Source organism: Cupressus sempervirens, chromosome 4 (assembly GCF_028749045.1).
Source record: "Cupressus sempervirens isolate cs-2001-9-10 chromosome 4, ASM2874904v1, whole genome shotgun sequence".
In the NCBI taxonomy this organism is placed as follows: Eukaryota; Viridiplantae; Streptophyta; class Pinopsida; order Cupressales; family Cupressaceae; genus Cupressus; species Cupressus sempervirens.
This window is the reverse complement of record NC_143121.1, coordinates 182778256-182790548: the sequence shown is the minus strand read 5'-3', so window position 1 is coordinate 182790548 and position 12293 is coordinate 182778256. Positions and strand designations below refer to the sequence as shown.

General features: G+C 35.2%; 1 protein-coding gene across 1 annotated transcript; it reads left to right on the top strand.

The window, feature by feature from the left end:
* Positions 1-7567: 7567 nt before the first annotated feature.
* LOC149560585 (uncharacterized) lies at positions 7568-8178 on the top strand. The gene is made up of 2 exons (XM_089827642.1): positions 7568-7586; positions 7739-8178. The coding sequence occupies exons 1-2, from the start codon at positions 7568-7570 to the stop codon at positions 8176-8178; spliced, it is 459 nt and encodes a 152-aa protein (XP_089683768.1).
* The last annotated feature ends 4115 nt before the right edge of the window (positions 8179-12293 follow it).

Genomic DNA, 12293 nt, shown 5'->3' with positions numbered 1-12293 from the left:
GTGAAAAATAGCATTTAATTATTCATAAAACAATAATGGTGAAAAAAAAAATTCCTCATCATTTGCAAAATGGGCCATTGCATAATATTGAGAAGATATTTTCTAATTAAGCATAAAATCTTTTATTTATTTGGAAAAAATTGTCCAAACATAAGTGGAGAGTATATAAGGATAAATGTCAATATATGGTGGTATAGGAGCATAGGAAAAGCTACCATTTTTCTTTCCCTATTTACCAATTTCAATTTTGTGGCCAAGATTCCATTATGTGGTAAGAGTGGTTAGGTTGTTTGAAGTATGGTTAACTAGTGAACTTGAACAAATTTGAGAGTTTCTTGCAAGTTGGAAGTAATGAGGGGAGAGAGACAAAATCAAAATTCTAATTTGAGGTTGTGAAAAGAGGACATAAGAAGGATACATAGTTTTGTTGAGGAAATAGTAAGATCACTAGTAGTAGAGTGCAATGACCCTTTCACATTTAACTCCCCATCATATTTTACCATCTCACTTTTCTCTCCTATATTACTACCTTCCCTACAATAGTGTTCTTTACTATAATGGAGCCCTTCCAATGACCATAAACAATGACCTTGCTATAGTAATATATCAAAGTAGGTGTTTCACTACCATAACTACCACTTATGATAAAACTACTCATACCATGCACCTGCAAACTTCCCATCACCATTGTCAAGAGCTATGTATCCATCATTGACTTTTGTCCTCAATCTAATGTCACTTAACACTCATTTTGTAGTTTTCCCATATTATATAATAAAAAAAGAACGTTCAACATTCAAAGTCAAAAGTTATGAAAAAACTAAGACTAATATTGATTGAACAATATGTTGAACATAAATAATATCACAAAAAAATTAAAGAAGAGATTAATACTCTTCTATCTATGCCCTAAAACTATAGAATTATGTTGGAAGAGATATAAGTTTATTTTTTGGATAGAGGTAAAAACAAGTTTTACAGGGGCCTAAAACCAAAAGTTCTAAAATAGAAGGATAAAAAAAGTTAAAAAGTCCCTACGATCATTTGTGTTGGAAACAAAAATAAATATTAAACACAACCAACACCTTAAACCAAAAACCAACAAAACCACCTAAAAAAAAAAAACAAAAACAAGGACAACACGTAAGAAAGCTCTCTTAGATCTTTGATTGCTTGGATCTCGATGACCTCCTGGACTCCCTTAGTGGTCTTGGAACTAGCCACAATCTTACTTTTGTTGAGTCTTTCTATAGTCCTTTTTCCTAGGCCTTGGATGCCCTCCTTCTCTACTCTAGTGATATTGACTTTTGGCTAAATGCCTTCCTTCTCTAGGTTTAACAACTTCTAGACTAGTGAATGATTTTTTCGATCACTGCAATTTATAGTCCTTTTACCTCACCTAGCGGACCATTAATAATTTCCTCCTTTCTATTTTGCACTCCTTTTTGGAGGTCCCTTTGTAGCTCATTGAACACTATCTTATGGGAAATAATTTCATTATAAATCCACAAATCATAGGTATCAATGGATTCCATTTTATCTTTGATTTTCTCTGCACTAGCTAGGGAATGACCCAAAATATCCTATTTACCTTGATATTGTTTTTACCAATTAGGATGTCTTTAGATTTAGAGGCAAAACAACCCATAATATTCTCAATCACTTTTTCTACTTCTTTACTTGGGCTAACATCGCCTTATCCCTAAGTAATATGAGCTAAGTTCTCCAACTTCATCTCCTCATTGGTTTTATGTTTTCTCACTAATGAGGCATTACTTTCTTCCTTAGTCTCCATACCCTCCTTTCTTTGTTCCCAGAAATCCACTGAAACCCTCTCATCACTCAAATCCTCAAACATTGAATCGTCCTCCTTCCCTCCACTTCTAGTATCATTGCCACTTTCACTGATAATCTTTCTCTTTCTTAAAAATTTATTGTTCAAACTAATTTTTTAATTTTATTACTTTTTTTAGCATTTACATTGTACGAATATAAATTTTATCAAATATTGTTGAAAATTAGAATAAACATCATATCAAATATAGATTTTTTTAATAATATAATCAAAACTATAATCAATAACAATTATATTTATATATATATATATATATATATATATATATATATATATATATATATATATATATATATATATATATATATATATATATATATATATATATATATATATATATATATATACCTAACTAGGAGGTAACTTTGCATGAGGTAACTCTCAACAAGCCATCTTTACTTTTCAACATTCTACAATCTTGCTGCCCTTTTACATTTTGAATTTTGAATGATGGCGGACCCTAAGCCTCCAGATCTGCCACCATGCCCAGACATGCAACTCATGCTTGCAATGTGTAGAGACTTGTTCAACCGACTGAATGGTTGTGGGTCCATTGGTGTTGATGGGCTATCTTGTGTTGAAAATTCTACTTTGGAGGTTGGGCCATCATGTGATGACATTGCTACTTTGGGGGGTGGAATCTTTGCTTGCTGTCAGCTAGAGGGAGCCCAAAAGTTGGATGTTGGTTCTCTATCGGGGTGGAAGAGTGCACTTGTGGGTACCCCGATGATCAGTCTCAATATAGAGAATCCCAAGATAACTTGTGGTCAAGATGGCCTAGTGATTGCACTTCCTAATAGTATTATGGACAATGTGACTTCTGGCCTCAAACTTAGTGTTTTTGGTAGATTTGTTGCTTTCTATCCTACTATTGAAATGGTATGGAAATGGGTGGATCAGAAGTGGAAGGTCAAAGGTAGTGTAAGTGTTTTTGCTATGCCTAGTGGACTATTCTATTTCAAATTTACCATGGAAGAGGATTTCAATATTGTTCTCTTCGGGACTTGGTATTTTGGGAAGCACTGTCTAGGTCTAACTAGATGGCATTTGAGCTTTGATGCTAGCTTGGAGCTAAACAAACTTGCCCCTGTCTGGGTAAGATTACTAGGTCTCCCACTAGAATTTTGGGATGAAAAGATATTAAGGTGGGTGGGGAATTCTTTCAGTCATTTTGTCACTTCTGCTAAAGTGACAATGCAAAAATTGAGGCTGGTCTATGCTAGATTCTATGTGAATGTAGCATTGAATAGAACACTACCTATTGTTGTTACATTGAAGACTAAATGGGGTGAGAGAGTTTAGCCCATAGAGTATGAGAATGTAGGTTTGTACTACAAAAGATGTGGGCAATTTGGCCACTTTATAGTGGATTGCAAAGCTAAAATATAGAAAGATAAACAAAAGGAGGGCTCTCCAAGGATTCTTATTGAAACCTTGGGGGAACCTTCTGAAGTGTCTGAGAAGGAAGTAAAGACACCCTCTAAGGCTTTCTCCACTATGCTCCCCAGTTAGGAAAATGGTTTGCTTCCTCGGGGGAGGGTTGCTATGGAGGATAAGAAGAACTTGGATGAATACCCTTTCAAAAGAGATATGGAGGATCTTCTATGCTTGCCTAAGGTGAGGTCTTCGAAGGAGGCGTTATTGGAAGAAGGGGAAATTGAGGTATCCCACGCTCTCCTAGGTTCCTCAACAACTCAGAAAGGGGATGACCACCAGGATACTCCTTCCAAGGAAATGGGGGTATTCCACTTTCTCCTGGGCTCCTCAACAACACAGATTGGGGATTGCTAGCTGATAATGCCTTCCAAGGGATGTGAAAATAGGGAGATAGTTTGCACCCCTCTAAGGATGGTTAAAGCTTTTCAGGTCGAGATAGCTGCAAAACTACTGGCAAGTATTGATAAGTTGGATAAGGAGATGAACCCTTCTTCGCTTGAGGAGGAGGATAATGGAGAACGGGAAGTGCAGAAGAAGAAGATGAGGGTGGGGGGAGAAAACAAAATATAGGTGCCTCAGGGATAGCTGCAAAACCATCGAGTAGAGTAACTAGGACAAAGAAAACTACTAGGGATGTGGCCAATGGTAAGTAACTTACACTAGAGATAGTAACAAAAGGTAAAAAATGAAATTCCTTTCTTGGAATATGAGGGGATTAAATAATCCCCAGAAGCAATATGCTCTCAACCAAATTATTTCTCAGGAAAAAATTGACTGTGTGCTAATACAAGAAACAAAAATGTCCAGTGCAAGTTTTGTTAAAATAGCAAGTTATATCTGGCCAAGGGCTGGGTATTTACATATGGATGAAGATGGAGCCTCGAGGGGTATTGCTACCATGTGGAACCTAAACTCCATGAAGGGGTACGAGGTCTAGAAGGAAAAAAATTTCATTATCAACTATTTCCAATCTAATAGTCATTGTTGGAGGCTAATTAATATCTATGCCTCTAATAACAGAATTAGGAGGAAGGAAAAATATGATAAGATGACTAGGATTACTAAAACTATGAAGGAAGAGCAATGGATGTGTATGGGTGATTTCAATACTCCCCTTTACCATTCAAAAAATCTGGGTGGTAGCAGAGAATGCCTGAAGAGCTTGCAAGACCTTAATGAATTCATGAGGAAGTTGGACTTGATGGATGTGGAGTTGCAAGGAAACCCATATACTTGGACTAACAATAGGAAAGGAGAGGATCTTATCTAAGTTAAGCTGGATGGACTATTAGTGTCAGGGAATTGGAGCAAAATGGGTAATTCCTATTTTGAGAACCTCATTAGAATAGTTTTAGATCACTCCCCCATTTTATTCCATTGGGAGGATGGTTTTAAAGGGAGACAAAAACCTTTCAGATATGAAATAATCTGGGAGTCTCACCTAGAATTCAGAGAAAGAATTCAGGATTGGTGGAACATAAGGATAGATGGTACTGTGATGTACATGCTTACTTAGAAACTTGATAATATTCGAAGGAATGTCAAAGCCTAGGCTAAAAGAATGTGACTTATTTAAAATTGAAGGTGAAGTGGACGAAAAGCTAAAAGAAATCCAAGATTTCATTACAGAAGGGAATAATTTGGAGGAGAATATTCAGGAAGAAGGGAGGTATAGAAAGAAGTGGAAAGAGATCCTTCAAAGGGAGGAAATCTTTTGGAAAAAAAGATCTAGAATCCAATGGCTAAAGGAAGGGGATAAAAATACTACTTTTTTTCATAGGTTAGCATCCAACCACAAAATAAGAAACACTATATCAAGACTGAATGATGTAGGGGGGAGGGTTTTGAAAGAGTAGGAGGAGATGGGTAAACATGTGGTAGAACACTTTAGTAAAGCGCTTGAGAAAGACAACTTTACTGGGAACCTGGTTATTAGGAGAAGTTTGATTAATTCTATCCCAAGGATTCTTGGAGAAGAGGAAAATAGTTCAATCCTTGGTAATATCACAAAAGAGGAAGTGAAAAGGGTTGTGTTTTCTATGAAATCCTTTAAGGCCTTGAGACTGGATGGATTCCCTCCAGCACTTTTCCAGCATTTCTGGGAGGTGGTTAAATCAGATGTGATTTGGGCTACTAGGGATTTTTTTTCAGAATAGGTAAACTACTAAGGAGAATAAATAAGAGCTTTATTGCCTTAGTTCCAAAAAATTCAAATCCTCTGAGCTTGTTTGAATTTAGACCTATAAGTTTATGTAATAATATTTATAAGATCTTTGCCAAGGTTTTAGTGAATAGATTAAAGCCTTTCTTGGAAAGAATCATTGGAAGTCCTCAGAAGAGATTTGTGCTAGGAAGATAGATATTGGATGCAGCTATAACCACCCATGAGGTTATCCATTCAATGAAAAAGAATAAGCAACTTGGGATGGCATTCAAGTTGGACATTTCCAAAGCTTATGATAAGGTTAGTTGGGACTTCCTTCATGATGTGCTAGAAAGAATAGGATTTAGTAATAGGATCATTAACCTAATCATGATGATGGTGGGCTCGGTACAGTATTCTATCCTGCTACATGATTCCCCCTGGGGTAACTTGAATGCATAGAAAGGCTTAAGACAGGGTGACCCACTTTCTCCTTATCATTTTATTATGATAGCTGAAGTTTTAGGAAGATCTTTCTTGAAATTAGTTAATACGAGCTATATTAAAGGTGTTAAACCAGCTACTAATGTTGTAACTGAGGTTATACAACAATTTTTGGATGATACCTTCCTATTTGGGGAATCTTCACTTATGGAGGCAGAAGCTTGGAAGATGATTTTACACAATTATGAACAAAGCTCAGGGCAGCGGGTGAATTACCATAAGAGTAAGATTTATTTCTTTAACACTGAAGCCTCACTTCAAAGAAGGATTAGAAAAATCTTGGATTGCCAATCCGCTTGCCTCCCAAAAACTTATCTAGGTCTTCCCCTTACTACTAAGGAAGTAACTAATGAATTTTGGAACACGATTGTTGAATTCAGAGGAAGCTTGCAGGTTGGAAAGGGAAGATATTAAGTAATGCTAGAAAATTACAACTGCTCACTACTGCTCTTCAGGGAATCCCTATCTGCTTCTTATCCATTTTCAAAATCAACCAAAACATGGTAGAGAAAATTGAGAGAATTCAAAGGATTTTCCTATGGTCAGGAATAGAGGAGAAAAATAAATTGAGTCTAGTCAACTGGGAGGAGGTGTGTAAACCAAAATTTAAGGGGGGGTTAGGGGTTAGAAAGCTGAAGGATCTTAATAAAGCTCTCCTCACAAAAATTGGTTGGAGACTAGCAGAAGGAAACATGGGATGGGGAAATATCATGAAGGCTAAATATTTGTCTAATACCTCCTTTAGGTAGAACCTATATAATAATGACCTCCCTAGAGGTTCAAAGATTTGGCAGAATATTGTTAGGAATAGAGGTTTGCTGAGAGAAGAACTAAGGTGGATTGTGGGGAATGGCTTCAATATCAGATTTTGGGAAAACAGATGGATGGATGGGAAACCGTTGGCCTTGAGTAAATATAGTGGTTTAATGGAACTTCTTAAAGAGGATATAGGGGGAAAAGTTGGGGACTATATTGATTAGAGGAGGAGATGGAAGAAGCTTCATAAGGAGGGCTACTCACATGAGTATGTTGTTCTCTTAAAGGAAATGGAAGAATTGATAAAAGAAACTAGACTCCCCTTATTTCCTTAGGAGGATATTATGGCTTGGGACTTAACCCGAAGTGGGAACTTCACTATAAAATCTGCATATACTTTCATGTTTAGTAAGGATCCTAGCCCAATTCTATGGTGTAAGGTATGGATTACTAACCTTATTCTTAAAATCAATTTCTTTTGGTGGACAACATAGCACGACAAAATTTTAACACTTGACAATTTGAAAAAAAGGGGTTCTATATAACAAACCGTTGTTGTTTGTGTAAGGAAAAGGAAGAAAGTATTTCCCACCTTTTCATAGAATGTTAATTTTCTTTAGGGATCTGGACTAAGGTTTGGGAAAGATTTGGTGTGGCTTGGGTTATGAAGGATAACTTGGGCCAGTTTGTGGAGTGCTGGGATTGCCCCTTTTACCACCCAAGATTAGTTTTTTTATGGAATATTATTCCACCATATGTTTTCTGGCACATATGGAAATAAATAAATAACAGGATATTTAGGGAGGAAAGTAAGACAATGGAAGTGGTTTTTCAAATAATGAATAAATTGTTAAAGGAAAATTTAATGTAAAATGCCAAAGGAGGAGCCAGGTAGACTTGAAGGCCTGGTGGCTAAAAATTGGGGTTGTCACTTGAGGATTTCTTCCTTTTTGATAACTTAGCTAGGATGAGGAGACAATAGACAAAATGGAAACCTCCCACCATAACACTGTATAAACTGAACTTTGATGGTGCTGCAAAAGGAGGATTTGGAGCGGCTGGAGTTGTGCTCTGGGATAGGAATTGTGATGTACTATTGGTTTATGCGGGCAAGGTGGGGAATGGTAGCAATAATGTGGTAGAGGCTATGGCATTATTATGGGGTCTTCAACTATCTAGGGAAAGACAAATTATGGAGTTAACAATACAAGGGGACTCCAAATTAGTGATTGTTTTGGTTAAGGGGGAGGCTAGCTTGGGATGGAAGATTAGAAATATCATCTTGGATATTAAGAAAACCTTGAATGAAATGAAAATGGCCCACCTGCATCATATCTACAAGGAGGGAAATGAAGTGGCAAATGTGGCAGCTGCCATCGGGTTTGATGCAATGGCAATCATGTGTTGGGAGAATTTAGCTGATGTCAACAAAGATTTAAGGGTGTTGATATCCAAGGAAAAAGGCAGGATAAATTCAAGATGAATTCTATAAAATTTAAAAGTAAGGCCAAATTTGGCAAGACGAAGATTTTAGTCGCTAAATTAAACTATTTTGTTTTGGAAGTAAAGGGCATACATGACTATACAAACGGCAAGTGGAGTGATTATAAATTAAGAAAAATGTCTTTTCATAATTATGGAAACCTGTTGCAAGTTTAAAATTGCTCTCCAAAGGGAAGTACGAAAGATATTATTAATCAGGGTGTCAAAAATCATCGAGGTGAGAAAATTATGATTTTTCACATCCACAAATCCTATAATAACTCGATATGGGATTTTGGAGCTCATCAACCATGGGTCTATACTTTTTATTTTCATCTTTTCAAAAGAGTTAAGAAGGAGAGTAGTCGCAGAAAGATCGAAGCCAAAAAAGTTCAAATGCGTATTTCTGAAGAAGGGGAGTTAGAAATTGGAGAAATTGAAATGGGGGGGACCTGAATAGGTTGGAGCCAATGAAAATTGAGAACTCTAAGGATAGAATGGCTACCTAGTTTTTACTAAAGGAAGGGGGTTTTTTTCCCTACATGATGTCGATGGCTGGATATGATGAGAATTGCACGCACCAACTTGTGAATAGCTAGAATGATAGGAAGGTTACCATCAATAGTATCACCTCCCAAGTCACAGAGGAAGTAATCACCATGGTGACCAGCCTCTCCATGAAGGGCAAAAAATGGAGGAAAGTTACCAAAATTACTGATGAGGCCAGCATGAATAGCTTTTTCGCGGAGGGTGAGGAGCCGATTCATTACAGAGGTGGGTTTAAAAGAGATAAGTTACCCACTCCCTGGGATGCTGTGTGCCTAGTCCTTATGAGGTATCTGTCACTAGAGGGTAGGTTTGGTGTATGCTATTACTACCATTTTCCTTTGTTTAATCATTTCAAAAATAGGGACTTCATTTCTATTCCTTTATTTCTTTTGCACTCTCTTGAAGACATGGTTGCTAGATGTTAGGGAAAAAAAGAGTAAAGGTTTAAATTTTATCATAATTCATCAAGGCTTAATTTTCCACCTTTATTAGTTTCACCTCACCTTGTGTCCCCCCCAGAGAGGTGGTTTTGGAAAATCCATGGCATGGTCAGAACTCTCCCCCAAGCTCAAGTATGGCGAGGAAAATGCACACCCCCAGGCCATCCCCTGATAAGGAAACTAAGAAAAAGGAAAAGTCTGAAATAGCCTTAGAACAAAAGGGAAACAAGAATATTAAAAATTGAAAAATTAGTGCAGGTTGTTGGAGAGGATTTGAGGGAGGGTAATGGGGGTAAACCTAGAAGGAGGTTTGGTAGGCTTGCCCAATCCCAAGCTAGGTGCAAATAGAAATCCCTTAGATACCTAGTGGAGGATGTTGAATAAGATAGCTCTAGCAACAACAATGATAGAAGGGAGGAGGAAGATATTCCCAACTCCAAGAAGGATGATGGTAATGAGGAGGGGGAGAAAAGTTTTAACTCTAGGAACAATTCGGTGGATGATACTCAAACCCAGGCGTTTGATGGAAAAGTGAGGAAACTAAGACCACCCATGTGTCTGCCAGCTTTCTTCCTCAAACCTATTACCTTTTGTGAAGAGAATAGCAAGAAGGCTAATTCCCCCATAACCATTTTATCCCCTATTAAGGAGAATTCAAAAGTTTCCTCTAACCCATGTGTTTTGCAGGATAAATCACAGGTGCCAAAAATGAAGGAGGTTGTTGCAAAGGGAGATGCGGGGCCTAAAGTTAGGACTGAGGTGATGGAAGAGTGATACATGCGTCTGGAGAGAAGGATCAAAGCTTTGGAAGAGGGATTCTTCACCTTCTCCAAATTTGGCCATAAAATTACCCATGTTGTGGCAGCAACCCTTCAATTGCTGGCATAGGAAAAGGAGGACGCGGGCTTGGACATGGAGGACCATAAGTTGCTCTTCAAGTTTCTTGCTGATGACTGGGCCTAGATCCTACTACATGCAAAGGGGAAGGGGAAAAAAGAAAACTAAGTTGTTTATGTTCTTATCAGTTACTGGGATCTTTGGATCCAAAGACTTTTAATACTTTACTAGTAGTATTGGTTTTGCTAGTTATCAGCTGTAATTAAGATTTGGGTTGGCTTGGGTACCTTTTTGGATAGTGTGGACATCTAGTAGTTAGTTTGTCTCCTTTTTGGTTTTAGCTTAGTTGCTAGTCTTTGTTCGTGGTTGCAGACTTTAGGATCTTTGCTTAGGTAATTTTTTGACTACTAGTGTTTCTAGCTGGTAATGTGCTGGTTACCAGCTTTTTGATTGTATTTGGGCTGACCCCCTTGCTTTTGGTCGCTTTTAATTTCAAAAACAATTATATTTTTAGATGAAATAATATCTTATTTTCATTATGTGAGTAATAATAAGTTAACTATTAGTTATTTAGAATAAATTAAGAAGATTTGTAAAAGTCAACGTAGAATATTTGTACACTAAATATTGAATCTATTCAATGATATTTATAATGTAATTAATAAATTTGTACTTTATCTTCTTGTATTTTTTTAAAATTTCAAAATATCAAAATATATTGTGTAATAGTTATTAGAAGTTTATACTACAATTTTAAGTTTAAAATATGTAACTTTATTCTAATATTTTTTCTCATTGAAATTTTGATGGAAGACCTTTCTAATTATTCAAATAAATAACATAAATTCCAAATAAATAACATAAATAAATTCTAACATAAAATTAAACAATAAAGAAAAAATTAAAAGGAGATTAATAAGTGTGTCAAAAATATCTTGTCATCATGAATCATGGAACATGGGTCAATGAATTTGACTCAAAAATAACTCAGTTAAATCCTAATAACAATATCACAATTTGACTCGCTGCAGAAATTATCTCCTACTCATCAATATCTTATCATCATCTTAAATTAAATATTGTTACTTCCATATTATCCCATATGAAAAAAGCACACAAAGGTATATGACAATTTGAAATCTTTTTCTTCATGATGTTTACATCATAAATCAAAGCGTACAAATCATTAGGTGAGGTTTACACGATAAGCAGTTCACGACGGCTCTTTGAAACAAGGTAATTGAATTAGTTCTTTGATTGAACGTCGTTGCGGGAAAACAACCAAGTTAAATTTGATTTTGTTGTGAATATTCGTTTCTTTCAATTGTTTGTTTGTAGTTAAGTTTTGGCCAATTTTCGAATCACATTTATGTCTTTAAACATTGTTTTTACATGAACGCTATAAAATGATTTTTCTTAAAGTTGACGTCGGACAGGTGGGCCGCAATCCAAGTTCCATAGATGCTAAAAAAAATTAATTACTGATTAGATGAACAACTATAGAGTTTTGGACTAAAAATGTTTCTGGCATTTGACAGTTGTAGTTCCTAGTGGACTTACAAATTATTTAACAATATTAAATAAATTTTGGGGTGTGCCTGATGAAGATTATCTATATAAAAAACAAGAGCTTTGAAAGAGCTAGAGTCCCTGTCTTTTTGGAAGAAAGAGAAGATTGATTTTTATTTCTATATTCAACACTAATATCGCTGGAAACTTTTTGAATTCAAAAAACTTCTAGCTTCACTTAAGAAAAATGATAATGTTATGTGTTTGTTGATAGGTAAATTGTAGAAGACGAATTGCAAAATTGAAGGAGTGTTGGTTTGCTATTAAAGGCTTTATCTTGTAGTAGTCATACCTATTATTTGACAAAGTTAATAGATGCTAAAATATTGGTACAAGTTTATTCACAGTTCTATGATAAATTATTTTTAAATTTCAGTTGCTTTTGTATATGTAAAATTTTAATGTATAATAAATTATAGTTGTTACATAAAAAATTAAACAACTATGCTTTAGTATATGATTTTATTATTTTGTAATTTTAAAATATAAAAATTAAGTGGATATTATTAAGACAATCTTATATAAATATTTAATATATTATTTATTTAATTATACAAGTTTTTTATACATATTAAAATATATAATTTATATTTTTAATTTGTAATAAATTATTTTTTATAATGAATTCAAAATATTAAATATGATTCATTTATATATATATATATATTTTGTTATTCAATTGAAATTATTTTATCTTATAAAATTAAAAATTAATATACTT